This window comes from Labeo rohita, chromosome 3 (genome assembly GCF_022985175.1).
Source record: "Labeo rohita strain BAU-BD-2019 chromosome 3, IGBB_LRoh.1.0, whole genome shotgun sequence".
Lineage (NCBI taxonomy): Eukaryota > Metazoa > Chordata > Actinopteri > Cypriniformes > Cyprinidae > Labeo > Labeo rohita.
The window spans coordinates 55,262,468-55,285,944 of record NC_066871.1 but is presented as its reverse complement, the minus strand read 5'-3'; the positions used below and the strand labels follow the sequence as shown (position 1 = coordinate 55,285,944).

General features: G+C 39.4%; 2 protein-coding genes across 2 annotated transcripts in view; one reads left to right on the top strand and one right to left on the bottom strand.

Moving 5' to 3' along the window:
• Positions 1 to 23,477, top strand: part of LOC127162127 (GTPase IMAP family member 5) — a 269,255-nt gene that overhangs the window by 48,853 nt on the left and 196,925 nt on the right. The window lies entirely within an intron of this gene.
• Positions 2,195 to 6,421, bottom strand: LOC127161981 (nuclear factor 7, brain). Its single transcript, XM_051104767.1, has 6 exons — positions 5,638 to 6,421; positions 5,425 to 5,520; positions 5,035 to 5,265; positions 4,929 to 4,951; positions 4,729 to 4,847; positions 2,195 to 2,898 (listed from the first exon to the last, which is right to left on the bottom strand). Exons 1-6 carry the CDS (start codon positions 6,031 to 6,033, stop codon positions 2,393 to 2,395), a joined length of 1,371 nt encoding a protein of 456 aa, XP_050960724.1. The 5' UTR covers positions 6,034 to 6,421; the 3' UTR covers positions 2,195 to 2,392.

Genomic DNA, 23,477 nt, shown 5'->3' with positions numbered 1-23,477 from the left:
ATGTTGGATCCAGTCCAACATACATCCAGTGCCTTAATGTATGGAGCTTTTTTTATCTCTTTATTTTATTTTTTTTTTTTTTTTATTTGTTTGTTTGTGTTCTTTTTTGTTTTTTTCTTGATGCTAGAAATTAAAGCACAGTATTTTATTTTATTGTGAGTGTACACAAATAAAAGTAAAGTGTATACAGTTCCATCTTGTGTAAAATATTTTTCAACTTCATCCTCACTAAATTTATTTATTTTTCTTGCCACAAACAGTTTTTGACTTTGTCTAATGCTCTTATAGCTCTTATATATATTTGATAACACCAAGAATATCCAAATCAACCGCGGGCGGCAGATCATTTTCTTATCTAGCGCCCAAACTTTGGAACAATCTACCCAACACTGTTCGGGACGCAGACACACTTTAACCTTGCTTACACATAAAACATTAACACATTTCTATAATTCAAATCCGTTAAAGGATTGTTAGGCTGCACTAATTAGGTCAACCGGAACCGGGAACACTTCCCATAACACCCGATGTACTCGGTGCATCGTCAGAAGAATGGCATCTACGCTAATATTAGTCTGTTTCTCTCTTATTCCGAGGTCACATTAACCACCAGATCCAGTCCGTATCCAGATCAGATGGTCACTGCAGTCCCCCGGATCCAGTCCGAACCCAGCCCAGATGGTGGATCAGCATCTAGAGACGACCTCTACAGCCCTGAATGTCAGCGGAGTCCACATCAACTAGATGAGCCCCAGAGACGGATCCACATTAAAGACCACATCACCTAGACGGCTGTCGGCACAAGACCACGGGAACTTTGGCCAGAGGAGAACTGGCCCCCCGACTCAGCCTGGTTTCTCCCAAGGTTTTTTTCTCCATTTGTCACCGATGGAGTTTTGGTTCCTTGCAGCTGTTGAATCCAATGATGAACTGCCTTTACCTGAAAACTGAGTGTTTATTGTTGCCCTTTGCATTGTTGATGTACTGTTTCCTATTTAATACTGTACAGCTGCTTTGTCACAATTCTGTATTGTTAAAAGCGGTATATAAATAATGGTGACTTGACTTGACTCTTTTATATGCTAATGATATTAATTAAGGGGTGTTTACAAGAAGATCTTGAATATTTCGTTGGAGGAATAAAGACTATATATATATAAATTTATGCTTTAAAAATAATCATAGCAGTTTTCATCCATAGATGTCCATTTAAACGTCTGTGTTCAAATGGCGTCTTTGACTACAGTATTGTATAAAAATTATTTGTATTCCAATTTTGACATCAAAAGCCACAAAACTTGTGCGCAGCAAGTGACGTCACTGTGATGTCTACTCGAAATTGGTCTATCCACCTTATTTTTTCCCATAGGAGCGGGTGCAGCCATTTGTAAAATGTTTGTGTCTGGCTTCCGGTCTCATCTACCTCCAGCTATTTTTAGCTGCACAAAAAGCTTGTTTTGCTGCTTGATATTGCAAACTAGTGTGTCTTTACCATATTATTGTAATGTAAAAGTCCTTATTTGTCCGAGTGAGCAGAAGTAGTTCGTCCCTTTTGGTGGGTATGGAGCGGAGATTCTCCAGATGGATGTTGGGCAGCGCCGTACGAGAGCGCCGGCTCGCTTTCCCCGTCTGCGCGTCCTGAGGTGTTTGATCAGCGCCGCCGCTCCGCCAACTACAACCTTTATCAAACCGTCCGAATAATCAAAAACCGGTAGGATATTTTGTGGTGTGTTCTGCCGAGTGTTCAGCAGTTCATCCCTAGTAAAACTGATTGTGCTTGACAAAAAAAACAGGAAAAACTAACAAAAACAGTACAAACACTGGAGAGACAAACACCGTGGCTGCCATGTGCGGCGCCATCTTGCATTCATCTTCATATTCTTATCTTCATATTCGTATTACAATCATATCGTCATATTCACAATATGATATTATCATCAACTTGAACTAGATGAAGACGTTTAGACACAATTTTTGATGTCGTCTTGAGAAAGTCCAGCCTGACGCTCTGAAAGTGGTTTGAAGTGGATTTAAAGTGTGAACGGTTTTGAGTCGCTGCTGTTTCTCTCAGACACACAAACACACACATCACTAACAAGAGCACGCACACACGGTTGCTAGGCTGTTACAAGTGTTTGCTAGGTGGTTGCTATGTTGTTGCTAGGGTGTGATGGGCAGGTATTTGTGACACTGTTTGTCATTGGTCAGATATGATTAAGATGATTTATTTGAAGCCTTCATCACGTGTTTTGATAATTTCTCATTTTTAAAGATGAATAAATGTCCTTGTTTTGTGATCTGATGTTCAGATCAACAGTCTCTTACTCATGTGATCTGGATTAAATATTAAAACATGATGAAAGATGAAAGCAGGAAGATCCAGACCTGCAGATTACTGACTACTGACAGGTAAGATCTTCAGAGAGAAAGAATCATCATAATTATAGAAGAATGGTGTGAGTGTGTCAGTGAAGGTGGTTGTGAATGTGTGTAGATGTGTGTTAGTTACAGGATCAGAGAATGACACCGTTCCTCCGTCATAGTCCAGATTCACTCTCACACGATCAAGATCCTGTTTAACACGAAAACCAGAACCTAAATACAGTCTATACTGATGATACTCCACACACCAGACACCAGTGCTGAAAAAATCCTGTCCCTTCCTCTGGTTTGATGCTGTAGTTACTCCAATTCTCCAGCATTTACTCTGTTTAACCTCCACATCCCAGCAGTGTGTTCCTGAGCTCAAACCCTCTGAACCCAGAACACAGAAACACTGGTCAAATCTCTCTGGATTATCAGGAACAGGTTGTTTGTTCTCGCTGTATCTCACACTGGTCAGATCATCAGACACCATGAGATGTGGATGAGCCGTGTTTGGATCCAGAATGACAGGAGCTGATGAGACACAATCAACAGATGCTGTTATTCTGATGTTCATATAATGATCAAGAGTGAACCCAACACACATGATTATGAATTATGACAAACACATCAGACATTTTCATCACTGTCAGTCATTCTCTGTCTGATTATCAATACTGAAAGTTCAATCACAAACACCGAAACAGATTCATTTCATTCACGCTTTCATTTATATTCAATTATAGTGAGAAACTGATTTTAATACAAAATATCACATTTGAACAGAACTTTACAGTAATTTTATGTTCAAATGAGATAAACAATATAATAATGCAGCAGAAATAAAGATTAGATCTGTGTAATTTTTATAAATCTCTTTACTCAGTGCTGCCTAATTATTAAAAATAAATAATAGGGCTGCAACGATTAATCGCACGATGTCGTGAGGCGCGTTTAGTCAATGAAGCCGGTACTTTGATTAGTAGTAAAGCTCCATCAGGTGCGTTCAGCTGGAGCGGCAATTCATACACAGAGCCGTAAAGCACTGACAAGCTACGCCAAAATCGCGATTCGATTTTGCGTGCGATTTTGGCGTAGCTTGTCAGTGCTTTACGGCTCTGTGTATGAATTGCCGCTCCAGCTGAACGCACGTGATGGAGCTTTACTACTAATCAAAGTACCGGCTTCATTGACTATCGTTGCAGCCCTAATAAATAAACAGTACATATTTCACAATAATACAATTAAATAATAATAGTACACTTGCTAATATTAACAAAAACTAAATTATTCAATTATTTATTTAATTGATTAATCAGTAATTAAAAGAAAGCTTAAAATAAATTATACAAATAAAATGAAAAACTAAAAATAAATAAATTATTAAACAAGTTGTTTTGGCAGCTACACTAGATGAAATAAAGTATTAAAATCACTAAAACTAAAAATGAATTAAAATTATTTATAATTATACAAATTAAAAATGAAACGCAATAGTTGTTTTTACAGTAAAAAAGGATTAAAACACAAACCACACATACAAACTTATTTAAATAAATTAAATTAAGACGAAGGTAAGACAGTGAAACAACGTCGCGATTTCAAGGTGAAATGACGTCACAATATCAACGTTAATCCAATTTGCAAAATCGAAACATAATCCAATGTTGATTCAACCATGGTACCCGCCGTTGTTTCAACGGTGAATCAACATTGAAATGCCGGCTGGGTATGTTTCTCATCAGTAATTCAACACAAGTTCTTATATTCTGTCTGGAATATATTTCTGGCCTCTGCATCACATCTGGACATTAAAGAGAAATAAATTATAATTCTCTCATCATTTATTCACCCTCATGCCAGACCAGATATTTATGAATTTATTCAGATTTTTACTGCATATAATTCAAGTGTACAGAACCGCTTCAAAACCACACAAAGTGAACACAACGGTAAAGTTTAAATAGTTAGTATTTGTATGTAAATCAACAGGGGTTATTTGGTATATACTGTCTCCTTTTCTTTATATATTTTTTGAAGCATTATCTTCAGATGTGTTGTACACTTGCATTATGTGCAGAAAGATTGATGATGTTCTCTAAAACTCTTAGATCATGTTCATCTGAAGAAGGAACATTGTATTCATATGGGTTGGCATTAAGGTGTGAAGGATGGATTTTTTTGTGTTCCACTGTGCTGCATTTTAATTGTTGTTTAATTGATTATTTGTGAAAGTGATGTGCTGATTGTGGTGCAGTAGATGATCTGGTTGTTCACACATAATGCTGAAATCTGTCAATATCACATCATCATCATTTCCATTGTGTGTGTATAAGAGCTCAGATCTTCTGCAGTCAGACTCACTGTTCTGGACGACGTCCTGCATCTTCTTCCAGACTCTGAACGACAGGTTGCCCAAGTAACGCGGCACTCGAATCAAAGCTCCAGAAGGCGTCTGTGGATCCGGCTGTGAGATCTGGACTCTGGAAGAACATTCAGGAGTCAGAACTGCAGTGGCTCTGGATCAGAAGCAGAGAGACCAGAGACACCAGCAGATCACTCACCTTTCCATTGAGACTGGAAACTCCTGCAGAACAAACACACCATTGATCATAAATCAACTCAATCAATCAATCAATCAATCAATCAATCAGTGATCTGAAATCAGACCTTCAGAAAGCAGACGTCGCTGGTGTTCATCATCTCCTCCGTGTCTTTGATTGTGTGTGAAAGAGCTGAGATGTGTCTGTTGATCTCCTCCAGCTTCTCCTTCATCCTCTGCTTCTTCTGCTCCTCTTCCTCCCTCAGTGCAGTGATTGTAGCTTCTTCTTCATCTCTGAGAAACTGATGAAGCTTCTCAAACTCCTGTTTAATCTGACGCTCTGTGTGCTCAGCTTGAGACTGAAATCAAAGCACATTCACTTCAATCATCTCCATCAACACAATCCCATCATTCACATCTGAGAGAAACTAATCCATTATATTAAATATATCAGATCATAACTGTATATAGTGATCCTACAGCTGCAATCACAATGACTCTCCATTCTGTTTCCTCACCTTGATGTGTTCAGCTGTTTTCTCAAACTCTCCTTTCATTTCTTCATTGTGTTTTAGTTTGTCCTGTAATGATTTCAGTGCTGTATTGAGCTCCTCCTAGAATTAAACAAGATAAAAACACATAAAACACCAGATTACAGTGAAACAAGAAGAGAAGACGATACAGTGACATGATCATATAATGAAGTTGAAGATAAAAGTTGTTTCTCTCACCTTATATGACGAAACCACTTCAGTGATGGGTCTGAATTTATGATTGTGGTGTTTTTGTGAATTCATACACACTACACACACCGGCTGTTTGTCCTCCAGACAGAAGAGTTTGAGTTTCTCACTGTGTAAACTGCAGATCTCCTCAGATCCTGATGAACGCCTCTCATTTCTCTCCTTCAGGAACGACTCACACAAGTTTTTTAACACAAGATTAACTGGAGGTTCTTCTCTTGAGGATCTTCTCCTGCAGACAGGACACTCCTGAGTCTTCTTGGTTCTCCAGAACTGTTGAAGACACTCTTTACAGACACTGTGACTACATGATAAAACAACAGGATTCTTGAAGATTTCCTGACATACAGGACAAGAAAAATCATCTTCAGATAGTGACGCCATTTTCACTCTTTGAGCTCCAGCGATCTAAACTTTACTTTCACTTTCTGAACTACAGTTAGAAAAACGAATCACCACAAGAATCACAGAGATCTACTGTCTATTCAGAAACAAACTGAACAAAAATCCTTCTGTAAAGTGTTTTTCTTCGTTCTTCGCTGATGACTGATTCTTTATTGGTTTTGTCAGTAGAGAAGAGAGTCTACGTTTACATGCACCCAAATAATCAATTTGTAATCGGATTGACGGTTCAATCGGATTAAAAAACGTTAATGTAAACACCCTAATCGATCCGACTGAGCTGGATCGGAATGAAATTTCGATCGGATTGAAGGCGGTGGTTTATTCCTCTTCCAATGCGACTGAGAGTGCATGTAAACACTCCATAGGATTGAAAACCAAAACTGAAAGGACTGCGCATGTGCAATGAAGCAGAAATAGCATAATGATGTATGACGCACGGAACGAGCGGTTCTTTCTTTTGAATAAAGTGTTGTATAAATGCTAGGGATGTTTATTTCGGTTATTATTCCTAACCAACAGCCGACGGTCGTTAACCGATTATTAACCGTTTACGGAGAAGGTTATTTTAAATTAGACTTTAATTATTTTAGAAAGCGTGTCTGTGACCCCTTAAGTACCAAATTTGTTCACCGGGATTAATTTTACATGAGCAAAAATCAGCAAACAACAGCACCTGCAGCGCTTCTGCGAACGGAGACAAACATCATAAAGCCAGGCTATATATATATAATGGATGAATAGGCCTATAAGATATTTTTTTTACTTAATTAACAAAACCAAAAAAACTGTGCAACAAGTAGCTAGTATGCAGAGTTTTAGTTCGTATTTGAACTGCGCGAAAGACAGACGGCTGAAAGCGGCATCCTATTTTTCTTTATTTTACAATCAGCAAACCGTTCGCAGTTTCGATTATCTGTATGACTAGACGGAGTCGTTTCCACTGCTAGAAGGAGAAATCAAGTGATTGCGCCGGCGCCGCACGCGCACACACAGACAGCCAAACATATGGGACAAAAAAAAAACACTACTTAATCGTTATCAACGTACTGCCGTGATATTATGCCAAACATTTTCTGTGGATGTTGGAATGCGAGAACTACAAAACCAGGTTATTTTGGCATTCAAATAGGGGCGCGCGGTGAACAGCCTAACACTTTTTGAATTTCTCAGTTTGAGTAAATCCACGCGGGGTTCAGAGTATATTTTTTATCCACGTTAATTTCAACCTTGTCTAGTACAAATATGTCGCTTTGTTTCATAATTACAGTGTGTACGTTTTTCGTTATTCACCTCAAAAGAAAGGAAGTGAAAAGTGACAACGTGCCCCGTAGGTGGGATACAGTGTAACATTTAAGGGGCACGTTGTAACACGACCAAAAATGAAACAACAACAACAACAAAAAAAATACACACCACAAAATAAAATATAATATTTTGTCAATAAAATAAATGATTAACTTTTTCAAATAAAACAATGGGTTTTTTTAAGAATAAAAAAATCGAATTTTTGAGGTTCACAATGAACACATCGCAACCGTGTGTGGGACGGCCCTGATGGCAAAACACAGTATAGTTGAAAACAATGTGCGCAAATACATGAAACACATTCAGAAAAACACTCCCCTCCCTCCAAACACAGCTCTCATAGAACAGGTTGTAACACAGTGTTACAACGTTCCCAATCATCGCGACTGGAAAATAAAACTGGTTCGTGTCTTCTGATGGCCAAGCATTAATAAACTATCTCATCTGATAAATAACAGATTGTTGATTAAAATAATAGCAGATTTGTCTAATTTTAAATGAACACTAAAAACTGAGATGAAACGTACTTCAGACAGAAATGTACTTTAACTATGGTAAAATAAATATTCAGTGATATCATCATCAAAAAGGCTTTTGAATTTTGGCGCACTTTTTTCTCTGTATAGTGTGCTATGGCAACTAGTAAATACTGTAAATTTGATTATGCTAGCATGTGTGGAAATATTTAAACCACGTGTGTTACAACTAAGCCCACGTTGGTTTGTGCCACGCGCACCCCTACATCTCGAATATGGAAACATTTGGGTTTGTGTAGTATGAGAGACTCAAGATTAGTTTCAGTTTCCCTTCAGCCTAAAGGAATTCGTTTTGGCTTGTCGCCTATAGCTTCTTATATTTTTCATTCTTGTTCTTTTCTGTATAGTGTTAAATTGAAAGGATTTTTGTGGAGTGGGGGGAACTAAAATAGCCTAACCTATGTTTATAGTGTATTGTAAATATTTTGCATTGACACCAGGTCTTTCTGAATGCAAAATGCGACTTAACGTTATAGGCCTACACTGTAAAAAATAAAAAACACAATTTGTTGAGTCAGCTTAAAATAATTTGTTACCCTGATGCCTTAAAAATTTAAGTTCAGTAAACTAAAATAAGTTTATTCAACTTGAAATGTTAAGTTGTACTTAGTAACAACTTAGATATTTGTGTTTGCTAAACTTAACAGATGGGTAAGTAACTCAGCTGCCTTACATACAGTGGCCGAGAGAGCTCAACGCGCTGCAACTTAAGAAAACACATGCAAACAGAAAAAAATGACAACAAATTAAGAAAACATCTTCATCAGTTTGACAACACAGGCGCTGCAAATCCTCGCAACGCAAACACAAATACGGAAACGCGCTGCAAATTCTCACAACACAACCAAACACACAAACGAGCTGCAAATAGCACGGACCACAACGGAAATGTTTCAGGGGGACCTCAAAAAGTGACGGACCCAGCTGAGACGTGATTATTATTATTATTATTATTATTATTATTATTATTCCGTTTAATCATCAAACAAAAAAACAAGGCAACATTTCAAATTGAAAATTCAACTGCAAAAAAATAAATATATAACAGCAGAAAGAGAAAACACCCAAAATGAACACAAACATACCAAAAGAAAGAAAGAAAGAAAGAAAGAAAAAGGAAATTCCAGGGCAGTTACATACATTCGAAAAGCTCTAAAATTTGTTTTGTTTTTATGAGCTTCTTATTTTGAGATCTCATAATAGAGAGGGTAATGAGATAATGGTTTCTTCTGACTTACTTTTAACTTGTGAATATAAAACTTTGCTAAGATAATTAAGACATTTACAATATAAACCTGTTTATCAGAAAAAGAGGGGTTTTGAAAAGAAAGTAAAATATCATGAAAATCCAAATTAAGGGGTTTGCTTAATTTCTTTGTTATGTCTATTTTAAAGCCAGTCCAAAATGAAATAGCATAAGGGCAATAGAAAAATAAATGTTCAATATCTGGACCTCATTATTTTGTTTAACATCCTGATCATAAGATTCATTGGTCTTTTGGATATTATTAGACTAATCTGACGAATTACACACTTAACTGTGAAACGTTATTAACTTAATTGCAAATAAATAAATACATGCAAATAAATATAACGTTCAAAGTTCATGAAAAAAAATGCAACGCTTTATTAATGGTTAAAATCAGGTCAAAATTCAGGTCCCAGCTGGGTCCGTCACTTTTGAGGTCCCCCTGAAACATTTCCGTTGTGGTCCGTGCTATTTGCAGCTCGTTTGTGTGTTTGGTTGTGTTGTGAGAATTTGCAGCGCGTTTCCGTATTTGTGTTTGCGTTGCGAGGATTTGCAGCGCCTGTGTTGTCAAGCTGACGAAGATGTTTTCTTAATTTGTTGTCGTTTTTTTCTGTTTGCATGTGTTTTCTTAAGTTGCAGTGTGTTGAGCTCTCTCGGCCACCGTACTTACAATTTTAAGTTCAACTCAAATATCTAAGTTGTCACTTAGTAAAATTTAACATTTCAAGTTGAATAAACTTTTTTTCGACTTAAAAATTTTAAGGCAGCCAGGTTACAAATTATTTTAAGATGACTCAACAAATTGTTTTTTACAGTGTACGCGATTTATCTTCTTTCTCTTCAAATGCAATTTCATTTTATTTTAACCATCCAGAAAACGTTTTAAAATATTTTGATAAATTGCTGAAAAAGACCCTTTAAACCTTTTAAACTGATTGTATTAATTGGTCAAAATTATTTTTGTCAGTTAAGGGTTAATCGGTTAAAATGACCATCCCTAACAACACTGTAAAAAATAATTTCACCATTTAGTTGTTTCAATTAATTTTTTTAAGTTGACACAACTTGCAGCTACTGAATTTGCTCATTCAACTTAATATCTTAAATTTTACTGTCTCAACTAATTCATAAGTTGACAAAACGTTTTTATTTGCCCCCTCAACTTAAAAAATGTGTTGAATCAATTTAATGAGGAAATCACATTCTTAACGTCACATATCGCGAGATCTCGTTAAGACCGTTGCAGAAAGAGGATGTTTGTCAGCCATCATGGTGAGCTTCTCCACAGAGTTGGAATATGTTCTCAATCAACAAATTTGGTAAGTAAATATTTCTGTTTATTCGTTTAATATGTGTACGTGTATGTATGTTGTCTAAGAAGAGTACAAGTATGGTTTAAAGCGTCGTATTTTCTAGTTGGTTATATGTACTAGTTTCGCGGCACTCTAAGCCTCAAAATACACACGGTTCCACAGTATTTTCGATATAAATGTTATATTCTCTGCTGCGGTACTTAGCTTAACTTATATGGAGAATGATAAATACACAGTTTGGTATGTATTATTTGAGGCCAGTGCTGCATTAGAGAGAGAACCGTTCAAACAGAGCGCGAGACGGAGAGGAACGAACAACTGTGTGGATTTAGAACGGCGGGAATTTTAAAAAAGGAATTTATGAGCGATTAAAATTAAGGGGAGAAAAACAATATTACTACTCGAAGTGTCATTTTAATGCATGTTATAAGAGAAACAATGAGCAGTTCCCTCAGAGTTCGTTTGAAGCGCGTATATTTGATATTTCTGACACAAACCGGTAACTCTCTCAGTTAACATATGCCTCACCGGAACCCACAGCAAAGCTGCATTAATATACGGTCAGTCTTGTAAATATTTGTATTTATTGGTTCACTATATATGTATATTTACGTATGTTGTCTAAGAAGAGTACAAGTATGGTTTAACGCGTCGTATTTTCTCGTTGTTTTCGCGGCACTCTGAAGTCTCAGAATACACGGGGTTCCATAGTATTTTCGATATAAATGTTATACCAAGTATACTCCCATGCGGTACTGAGCTGGCTTTATGTGGAGAATGATAAATATACAGTTTGGTATGTATTACTAGAGAGAGACTGTTCATGCAGAGCGCGAGATGGAGAGGGACGAGCAAATGTATGGATTTAGAACAGAGAATTAAAAGACAAAAATAACTTATGAACGATTAAAATAAGATTACTACTCGAATTGTCACTTTTATGCATGTTATAAGAAACGAATGAGCAGCTCCCTCAGAGTTCGTTTGAAGCGCGTATATTTGATATTTCTGACACAAACCGGCATCTTCTCTCTGTTATTAAAGTGCCTCACCGGACACATAAAACTATAGGTTTTTGAATAACAATAAAGGTGTATATCTTGTATAAACAGCCCTGCGATTAGGATTGTCACAAATGTGTAAAATTAGCTTATTTTTTTGGTTGTTCTAATTTCCTGTGTTATGTAGTTTAAAAGCCTTTTCTGTATTGTAAAATGGGGTTTTGGTAATTGAAACGTAAACTTGCAATGACATTTGGCTTTCTCTGTCAAGATTTATTTATTTTTATTTTTAGTGTTGTTTTAACATGTTTCTGTATTTTTCATGTTTGTGATATTATTCTAGAACCACTGAAGATCAGCATAGAATTCAACGATCTTGTGGCTGGACCTCAGCAAGTCCTTTTGCAGTTGTATCCATCAGTGCTATGCAGACAAGGGATGACTGTCACATTGTACAGCTTGGACAAAGTTGTAAGTAAATGTATTTATTTAGTACACATACTTACTGGAGTTTGTGAATTAATACTATAAGGCATAGTTTAAGGCTTCCCTTTGTTTTTATTAAAGCACACAGGTTCTCGAGGTATTCATCCAGGACATGACTTTTGCCATTATAGTAGTGGGTGACCAAATTGAATACCAGCAATCTGCAGTGATGTGTTCCTGGTAATAGACACAGTACTTACTGTATGTCATGATACACGGTACATTCACAATACTAAAAAAAGCCAAAAAGTGTTAAAGGGATAGTACCAGCCCCAGCAACAAAACTGTACTTTTTTTTGAGAGTGTTGGAGTTTAGACTTTGGAGCGAGCAGGGCACATGTAGATATTTGCAATGCACTTGGCAAAGGGAGCAACGTAATTTTCTCATTACCTTCAGCAGGCATGTTTCCGTGACAATTCAGCATGGTGTCTGTCAGCAGATGTCACTGTTTTAATGGCATAAATGTCTTTTTATTGTTGTTAGCATTACTGTTGCAAATATACATACAGTTTATATTTTAAAAAGTTTTATATTAGTTTTTAGGGCCTATTGGAATTGCTCCGTTTATTATTATATATTATATATTTAAAACATTAAATGTATGTTTATTTGCAACAGTAATGCTAACAACAACAAAAAGACATTTTCTGTGCCAATAAAACAGTGACATCTGCTGACGGACACCATGCTGCATTGTCACGGAAACATGCCAGCTGAAGGTCATGAGGAAATTACGTTGCTCCCTTTGCCAAGTGTATTGCAAATATCTACATAATGGCATGCATGTGCCCATTCGCTCCAAAGTCTAAATTCCAAGGGCTCTGCCCTTTGAAGGAGTAGGGTATATGGATGACCACTTCCATTTAGAATTTCCCCCCGTGAATCGTTCGGTTCTAATACACATACCATAACACCCCTAGTTGCTATTGTAATTTTTAATGTCATTTTATATTAGATTTAAAAAATGTAATTTAGTTTTTTTCAGTCCTCGATGCATGTTCATCGATGCATGTGTGCATTCCTCTGCTCGTAAACAAGGCGCAGCGCATGCATGTTCTACATCAGCACCACATACGTGTCGTGATGCTCTTGTGAATGTGTGAGCAAGACTGATAATATAAGTACATTTTTATTTACTAAAAATATTTTGTATGTAAAATGTAACATTAAAGTGACAATACTTTGAATATAGTCTTTGTAAAACTGTGAAGCAAAATATGTCAGAATGTGCCAATAAAAAATTGAACGACTGGTATTTTTTTGCATCGACTAGCAGCAGTAGAATTTTGGCAACTAGTTTCATAAATCCCCAATGGCTACGATTTCAGATAAACAATGATAGAACTAAGAGTTCACACCATCCAAATGAACCAAACTGTAACATCAACAGAACCTGGTGCACACCAAAAGTGCTAGTGCTGAAACACCCTTATATTCTGGAAATTAAAGTACTTGTTGCAGTTGGTCTGATACTCCCAGCCATGCTCATGTAACTTAACGCTTTTTTTTTTACTTTGCCACTTAATTGTTGTTTGTTGAGGTTGTTGTTATTATTATTTTTAAATATTTTTAACAGAATGTATTACTATAGTTAAAGTAATGCACAGTAGTATTCTATATTGATTCAATTGTTATATTTGCATGTAAAGAATTAATTCTTTTTTGTTGCTTTTTCAGGCATCTCATGAAATTGAAGAATTAGTGAAGGAAATGGACATCTTGATTGTGACTGAGGAGGAGCAATGGGAAATGCTTTCAAAAGAAACAATTGACGTTGGCATCATTTTGGAAGAGCGTCTTGACCTCACGATATCTGTGACATCCTGAAAGCATTTGTGCTTTGGATAGGTGGTCTTTACATCGTTAACACTGATTACCCAAAACACATGAAGCACACTTTCGATGTTCTCCAAAAACTTTTCATGAACATTGGTGGGAGCAGCTGTTCTTAGTGTGTTTATGGGCTACGCAACATGCTACTCCGCAAGAAATTTAGAATTCCTAATCTGTTCTTTTGATTAAATGTGATTTAATGAAAGGAATGTAAATATGTACTGCAATTGTTATACAGAAATGAAATGTCAATGTTTATTTATGTTTTTTAAAGTTAGCTTTTAAAGTTCTAATACTAAACACAGTAATACTAAGGTTGAGGTTGTCTATTTTGAATTCAAATAAAATAGCCTTCTGCATGTTCTTCAGTGTCCATGAGGCTGTTTTCTGCAGTACTGTTAGAAAATAGAAACTTGAGTTGTGTGGGCAAATTACATAGTTCAGCCAGCTGTCAGTCAGTTGAATGAACTTAACATTACAAGTAAGATGAACTATTCTAGAAAAAGTAACCTGGCTGCTTTAAAAATATAAGTTTATTCAACAAAATGCTTAGTTGAGCCGATTTTTATTCAGTTTGCACAACTTATAATTATGAATTTAAACTTGAGTTGTGTGGGCAAATTGCATAGTTCAACCAGTTGAATGAACTTAACATTACAAGTAAGATGAACTATTCTTGAAAAGGTAACCTGGCTGCCTTAAAAATATAAGTTGATTCAGCAAGATGCTTCATTTAGCCAATTTTTATTCAGTCTGCACAACTTAAAATTATAAATTTATTCAACAAAATGGTTAGTTTAAACAACTAAACATTTGTTGGTCTCACTAAGTTTATGTTGTTTCAACTTGGATTTAGGTTATCACAACTTTCTTGTCATGTTGATCTCACTAATTTTATGTTGTTTTAACTTGCATTTAGGTTAGTACAACTTTGTCATCTTGCTGGGCTAACTAAAAACTTATAAGTTGACTCAGCTTCACCTTTGTTACCCCAACTATTAATTCTAGGTTTAAGGAACTCCAACATATGTTTAAACAATATATGTTTTTTAGCTTATTTAACACAACATTTTAAGTTGAATCAACTTGTTTGTTTTTACAGTGAAATGTGTATCCTGTCATAATCTCTCCTTTCAATTCAATTCAATTCAAATTTATTTGTATAGCGCTTTTCACTATACATATCGTTGCAAAGCAGCTTTACACCAAATTAAAGTTTTTACAATATATTTAGTAGTAGCTTACTAGTGATGATTGTCAAGCTGATGTACATATGGCAGAGATGTGTGGTAAAGATCAATTAATGACGTAATCAAACAGACAAAGAACACTATAAATTAGTAGCAGAATTCAGTAGTGCTGTATGTTTTCAGGGTTGGCATCATCTGAAGTCCTCTGAGGGGTTGGCATCATCTCTTCTGAAGTGTTCTGGATCCACACTGGAGCTTGTGAATTCCTAGTTACCACAGGACGTCAATCCCATGGCAAAAACAGAGAACAAATAGGAACATAATTAGCGTAGCTGCTGTTCAAACTAAGCAAAGAAAAATTTGTTCAACCAGAGCTAAAAGATTAATAATGAACATAAACGTGCCTGAACAAGCAGCAGGGGCAGTCTATAGGTGGAAAGATTGACTTCTGGTTCGTTTGTGCAAGAATACGGACTACTGCATGTTTGTTGTTCCTACCACACATATACGTGCACACACTTTGCATGTACTACCTCATACATGCAGAAATAATTCAAATAAACCCTCTAACTGGGATCCGCTTTCTTGCTTCAGTTTTTCTAACCGGACGTCAGATCAAAGAAGATGCTACAGCATATAAGGAATGTCAGAGACTTGATGACCAAGCCAGAGAGGCACTCAAGGCCAGAGAAGCCCTGGCCAAACGAATTGACACACAACGTCGTCTTAAAAAAGCACAAAATGAGCTTGAGGTTGCCAAACTATTCACCTCGCTCCTTACACAGGACACCCATGATGTTAGTAAATCCGGATCTCAATCTAGCATAACCAGCCATTTACCCGAGGCATCATCTGGAGCAAGCCCACCTCAACAGAGAGCTACTACTAGCCATATTTTTATATCATCTGCCCAGGAAATGCAGGGACTTTCCACACCACCACCTACCCCTTTAACCTCTGAGGCCCCAGTTCTATCTAATCCAGTACCACAGGTGGTGCAGATTACCTCCGGCGCCCAGGACTTTTGCGTCAACCTAATGTAGTGACATGGTCATCACCCCCTGTTGCAGTAGCTCAGTCCATCAGTCCATAACCTACCATCAGTTACCTGCTGTCAGTGTGCCCCCCTCAGTTGTTCCACCTCCAGGTCCTATAGCCTTAGGAGCTCCAGTACATCCTCACTCTCACCAAGTCTTGTATCCTCCCACTTCACTGGCATTCCCAGCACATCCTCCAGTTCTATCCCCTGCCCTTCCAACTCAGGCAGCAGTCTATATACCTCAAGCACAGGCACCTGGACTAGAGATGTTAGCTGCTTCTGCCTACGGTATCCCAAAACCTGTCAGACCAACCTTTGAAACTGGACGCGAAAGTGACTTTGCATTGCTCAAAATGGCATTGGACAATCTAATGAATAACCAACAGCATTTAAGTGAACCGTACAAGTATCAAGTGCTCCTAGATCACTTAAAGCTCCCCAGTACACTCCAGCTCGCCAAGGCATACATGCACGATCCCCGGCCGTACACCGCTGCACTACAGGCACTACAAGATAAATATGGACAACCACGCCGACTCGTCCAGTGTGAGTTAGGTGCCATATTGAATGCTCCCACTGTAAAGTTTGGAGATGCTGAAGCCTTTGACGACTTTGTCCTATCCATCCATCCATTGGTAGGGATGCTTAGGACTCTAGAAGGCCCAAATGGCTACGAGTTAATGTGTGGATCTCAGGTTGATCGCCTTCTGAGCAAGGTTCTACTGCAATACAGAGATAAAGCCATGGAGACATGTACAGTGTTAGATGATGGCTCCGAACGTAGCATTGTATTGCCACAGGCTGTGAAACAGCTAAACCACACCACAGTGCCTGAAACACTCACCCTATGTACAATACGTCAGGATGTACTGCACTTAAATGGAGCATCCGTTTCCCTCTCGGTGTCACCTTTAAACAGACCAGCTAGGACGTTTCAGAATAATCATGCCTTCACTGCAGAGAACCTGAGACTGTCTGAACACTCTTATCCAATAGCTGCTCTCCAACGCAAATATACCCATATCCAATCCTTACCATTGCCACAGATTGAGCGAGCACAACCCTTGCTACTCATTGGATCAGACATGCCTCACTTACTTGTACCGGTCCAGCCCATATGAATGGGACCTCCTAATGCACCAATAGCTGTTCACACCAGACTTGGCTGGACCCTCCAAGGCCCTGTCGGGTGCAACCAAACTGCTCCCTGTCATCAACAATGTCTGAACATCTCTATAGATGCTCAGAATCCTGAGCTACTCAAGAATGTTGAGCGTCTTTGGCAGACCGACACTCTACCCTACATTAATGAAACAACAGCCACTAGGTCCAAACAGGACCAGCATGCTCTCACCCTACTTCAAACACATACTGCCAGGGTAGAGGCGGATGGCATTCTACAATATGCCACTCCTTTGCTTAGGCGGCTGAATCCTGTCACCCTTAACGTCCCAAAGGAGGCAGTGCTGGCGTCCCTTCATAGGACTGAACGGAGACTAGACAAAGATCCAAACCTCTTGGAAGCATACTGCACTGAGATGAAGAAATTAGAGCAGGCTGGCTACGTGGCAGAAATTTCCCATCAGGAAGCTGAGAAGTCCACCTAATCCTGGTACATTCCACACCATATAGTGACACATAATGGCATAAACAGGATTGTTCAACTGTTCATACCAGTATCAGGGTCAGTCATTAAATGAGCATCTTATTCCTGGTCCCATACTTGGTCCATCTTTGCTTGGAGTTCTGCTTCGGTTCAGACAGCATGCCATAGCTGTGAGTGGAGATGTGAAAGGTATGTTTCACCAAGTTCGCCTACTGCCAGATGATAAGGCGATCTTGCGTTTCCTTTGGAGAAACATGCAAAGAACTGAGCAGCCAAAGATCTATGAGTGGCAAGTCCTACCTTTTGGAACAACGTGCAGTCCTTGTTGTGCTATATATGCTCTGCAAAAGGTAGCCTACGACAACGGTGAAACTGACCCCATTACCCAGTCATTCTATGTAGACAATTGTCTTCAAAGTACACAATCTATAGACAAGGCCAGAGCTCTAGTAGATGGCCTAAGGCAATTGCTACTTACTGGAGGGTTCGATCTTCGCCAATGGGCCAGTAACAAGCCAGAAGTCATTGAGCACCTTCCATCAGAAGCAAGGTCACAAAGCAGTGAGCTCTGGTTATCCCAAAACACTCCAGATCTCTTAGAAGGCACACTTGGATTGCGATGGAACTGTCTCTGTGATTCCTTGGGTTATAAGCCTCGCCAAATGGAATGCCACAGACCAACCTTGAGAAACATTTACAAGGTATTGGCATCGCAGTGCGATCCCATTGGCTACATAACCCCATTCACCACACAGGCTAAGATACTTGTTCAGGACCTGTGGAAAATTTACCTGGGATGGGATGACCTCATTGAGTCAGACAGCCTACAAACCAGATGGCAAACTTGGGTACAGGAATTGTCCGAATTGAAACAGCTAGAGATTCCCAGATGTTACACGCCATTTCAAGTACACGAGGAAACGTTCACGAGAGACCTGCAGATTTTCTGTGATGCATCTGAAAGAGCATACAGCTCAGTATCCCATCTACGCACAGAAGACCAGAATGGCCATATGCACGTTTCATTTGTGCTGGCTCGTTCATGTGTAGCACCCAGGAAACAAATGTCAATGCCACGACTTGAACTCAGTGCAGCACTTACTGGAGCACAAATCGCTAAGGTCCTCCAAAGGGAGCTCACAGTCACCATCAGGCAAGTTATTCTCTGGACAGATTCCACCACAGTCCTTCATTGGCTGCTGTCTGACTCCTGCAGGTATAAGGTCTTCGTAGGGACTCGAGTCGCTGAAATCCAGTCCCTCACAGACATTAGTTCTTGGAGGTATGTGGATTCTGGGAATAACCCAGCTGATGATATAACCCGTGGAAAATCCTTGAAGGTGTTGACACAATCATGTCGCTGGGCTAATGGACCAGACTTCTTGTATCAATCTGAAGCCTCCTGGCCAAACATGCCGGGCTGCTGACCCTGAACTGGATACCAAATTAAAGAAATCAGCACTCTGTCTCCACCTCTGTACTAGTCTTGATGTCCAACTCCCAGACGCAGATCAGTATAAGACCTGGAAGGACTTGGTAAAAGCCACAGTGGCATGCCTCCACGGGGCAGCTCAATCTTCCACCAATTGCGATGAAGCAAAGGATTACGTCTCAGCAAGCCCAAAGGGATTCATTTCCAGAGGAGGTCAAGGCTCTCTCATCAAACCAACCATTATCACCCAGTAGCCGGCTGATATCCCTATCTCCTGAATATGATGAAGACACTGGACTAATTAGGGTTGGAGGGAGACTACGTCATGCTGAACATATAGACCTTAATGCCCTACATCCCATAGTCCTTGATCCCCATCAACAGCTGACCAAACTCCTTATTAAGGAATATGATGCCAATCTTCTTCACCCCAGACCAGAAAGAGTCCTTGCAGAGCATAGACGTCACTATTGGATTTTGAGGGGCAGAGCAGCCATCAAGAAATGTCAGCTCACCTGTACTGACTGCCAAAGGTGGCGTGCCCAAACTAAGATCCCCATGATGGCAAATCTCCCACCAGCTCATCTTAGGCTTTACAAGCCCCCTTTCTTTTCCACTGGAATGGACTGCTTCGGACCATTCACAGTAAAAATAGGACGACAAACTGAAAAGAGATGGGGAATTGTCTTCAAATGTATGACCACCAGATGCCTCCATCTAGACCTACTTGAGAGTCTTGACTCCAATGCCTTCTTGATGTCTTTACGGAGATTTATAGCTAGAAGAGGCAAGCAACTTTGTCGGAGGGACCCGAGAGATTAAAGAGGCATACAAAGTAAAATCGGCGAAACAAGCTTTAAAGGTCATCTTGAAGGAACAGACAGTCCCTGAAACTGTCCTTCACACTGTTCTTACTGAAGTGGAGGGCATTATGAATGCCAAGCCTTTGGGCTATGTATCATCCGATATCGCAGACCCAGACCTGATCACACCTAGCATCTTGTTGATGGGTCGTCATAACTCATCCCTCCCACAAGTTTCTCTAAATACTTCCCGTTTGTTGCGGTTGCACGCTTAGAGTTTGCGCTCCGTCGAGTTAATTTCTTATTGTCTGTTTTTCAATTCAAAATCAATTTTATACACAATCATTCTTGTTTCTTATAACGTGTGAATATACCCCCTATTGTATTCTACAACTAAAACATCCGGATTGCTTTGTTATCACTAGTTTTGTTTTGATTTCCGGAGTCGCTAGCTTATAGCCCGTTAGCAGCACCAGCGTGGTTGCCGCTAATCCTGCTTGCATTGTTTACACACTGCTTACACACATTTCCATTGTTTACTCACTGTTACTTGCTTTAATGGCGAATTTGTGTCCACCTTTGAGTGCAGGTGAGGACACGTTCGAGCTGCACTCGTTGCAGCTCGAGCTGGAGGCCGTGGAGAAGCAGATCCAGGAGCTGTTGGTGCGGCAGACGGAGCTGAGAGAGCGGAGGGCCGCTCTGGAGTCCTCCCGGGTGAGTATACAGCGTGATACTAACACTCTGACCACCTCTACTCCGTGTGCTTCTCTGCACAGCTCCCGTGCACCCTGGACGCGATCTTCCCAGATGTCCTTCACTCCGGCGCCGGGACACCACGGACCCTGGGTGCAGCAGCAGCGGAAGACGCGAGCCAGGCCCCGGCCGAGGACCTCGCCCCCTCCGCCGCCTCCGGTCTTCGAGATCTCCACCCGGAACCGCTTCGCTCCCCTCCGCGAGACGGAACGCGACGCTGTGATCGTCGGAGACTCCATTGTCCGGTACGTACGTGCTACTTTAGCTAAAGGTAAAGTCCACACCCACTGTTTTCCTGGTGCTCGCGTTCTCGATGTTTCTGCGCAGATACCCGCGATCCTGAAGGACGGCGAGAGCGTCGGCGCGATCGTCCTGCACGCGGGGTGAACGACACCAGGCTGCGGCAGACGGAGGTTCTGAAGAGGGACTTCAGCAGCCTGATCGAGACGGTTCGCAGCACGTCGCCCACGACGAGGATCATCGTGTCAGGACCCCTTCCCACGTATCGACGTGGGCACGAAAGGTTCAGTAGACTTCTTGCTCTAAATGAATGGTTATTGACATGGTGTAAAGAACAGAAACTGCTCTTTGTTAATAATTGGAATCTTTTCTGGGAGCGTCCTAGGCTTTTCCGTGCTGATGGCCTGCACCCCAGCAGAGTCGGAGCGGAGCTGCTGTCGGACAACATCTCCAGGACGCTACGCTCCATTTGACTAGTGAGTACATTCTTATATGATTGCTACGATGGCTTTTGTTCTGAACGCTTAAATGATAGTAGTTGCACTGTCCAATCTATAAAGACTGTGTCTGTTCCTCGAATAGTGAGGTCAAAACGTAAATTTAATGTAGGATCTAGAAAAATCTGATCGTAATTAAACCAGAAAAAGCAAAATACACGAACAGAAACCATTTTTAAAGCTTGGGCTCCTAAACATTAGATCACTTGCACCCAAAGCAGTTATTGTGAATGAAATGATCACAGATAATAGTTTTGATGTACTCTGCTTAACTGAAACCTGGCTAAAACCTAATGATTATATTAGTCTAAATGAGTCTACTCCACTAAACTACTACTATAAGCATGAGCCCCGTCAGAGTGGTCGTGGTGGTGGTGTTGCAACAATATATAGTGATATTTTCAATGTTACTCAGAAAACAGGATACAGGTTTAATTCATTTGAAATACTTTTGCTTAATGTTACTCTGCCAGATATGCAAAAGAAATCTCTCCTATCTCTTGTTTTAGCTACTGTGTATAGACCGCCAGGGCCATATACAGATTTCCTAAAAGAATTTGCAGAATTCCTTTCGGAACTATTGGTTAATTTTGATAAAGTGCTAATTGTCGGAGATTTTAACATTCACGTTGATAATACAAATGATGCGTTAGGACTTGCGTTTACTGACCTAATAAACTCTTTTGGAGTTAAGCAAAATGTCACTGGGCCCACTCATCGTTTTAATCATACGCTAGATTTAATTATATCGCATGGAATTGATCTTACTGATATAGATATCGTACCTCAAAGTGATGATGTTTCTGACCATTTCCTTGTATCGTGCATGCTGCGTATCACTGATATTAACTGTAGGGCTCCGCGTTATCGTCTTGGCAGAACTATTGTTCCAGCCACCAAAGATAGATTCACAAATAACCTGCCTGATTTATCTCAACTGCTCTGTGTACCCCTTAATACACAGGATCTAGACAAAATGACTAGCAATATGGGCACCATCTTCTCCGATACGTTAGAAGCTGTTGCCCCCATCAAATTGAAAAAAGTTAGAGAAAAACGTATTGCACCATGGTACAATAGTAATACCCAATCCCTCAAAAAAGAAACTCGCAATCTTGAGCGCAAATGGAGAAAAACTAACTTGGAAGTTTTTAGAATTGCATGGAAAAACTGTATGTCCAGATACAGACAGGCTTTAAAAGCTGCTAGGGCTGAGCATTTCCGCGAACTCATAGAAAATAACCAAAACAATCCAAGGTTTTTATTTAGCACAGTGGCTAGATTAACAAATAACCAGACACCACCTGAGCTAAATATTCCTTTACAGTTTAATAGCAATGACTTTATGAATTTCTTCACTGATAAAATAGATAACATCAGAAATACAATAACCAATGTAGATTATACTGCATCTAATATGTCAACTTCTTTCGTCGCACCCAAAGAAAAACTGCAGTACTTTACCGCTATAGGACAGGAAGAGTTAAATAAACTCATCACTGTGTCTAAACCAACAACATGCCTATTAGATCCCGTACCCACTAAATTACTAAAAGAATTGTTACCTGTGGCAGAAGAACCGCTTCTCAATATTATCAACTCATCGTTATCTTTAGGTCACGTCCCTAAACCATTCAAGCTGGCGGTTATTAAGCCTCTTATTAAGAAACCACAGCTAGACCCTAGTGAACTGGCAAATTATAGACCCATTTCTAATCTTCCATTTATGTCTAAAATTTTAGAGAAAGTTATATGTGCTCAACTGTGCTCATTCTTGCAAAAAAATGATATCTATGAAGAATTTCAGTCAGGTTTCAGGCCCCATCACAGCACAGAAACTGCACTTGTTAAAATCACTAATGACTTGCTTCTTGCGTCAGACCAAGGCTGCATCTCACTGCTAGTTTTACTTGATCTTAGTGCTGCGTTTGACACTATAGATCATGACATACTAATAGATCGACTACAAAATTATGCAGGTATCCAAGGGCAGGCTTTAAAATGGTTTAGATCCTACCTGTCTGATCGCTACCACTTTGTTTATTTAAACGGGGAGTCATCTCAGTTATCACCAGTGAAGTATGGAGTGCCACAAGGATCTGTACTAGGTCCTCTACTATTTTCAATATACATGCTGCC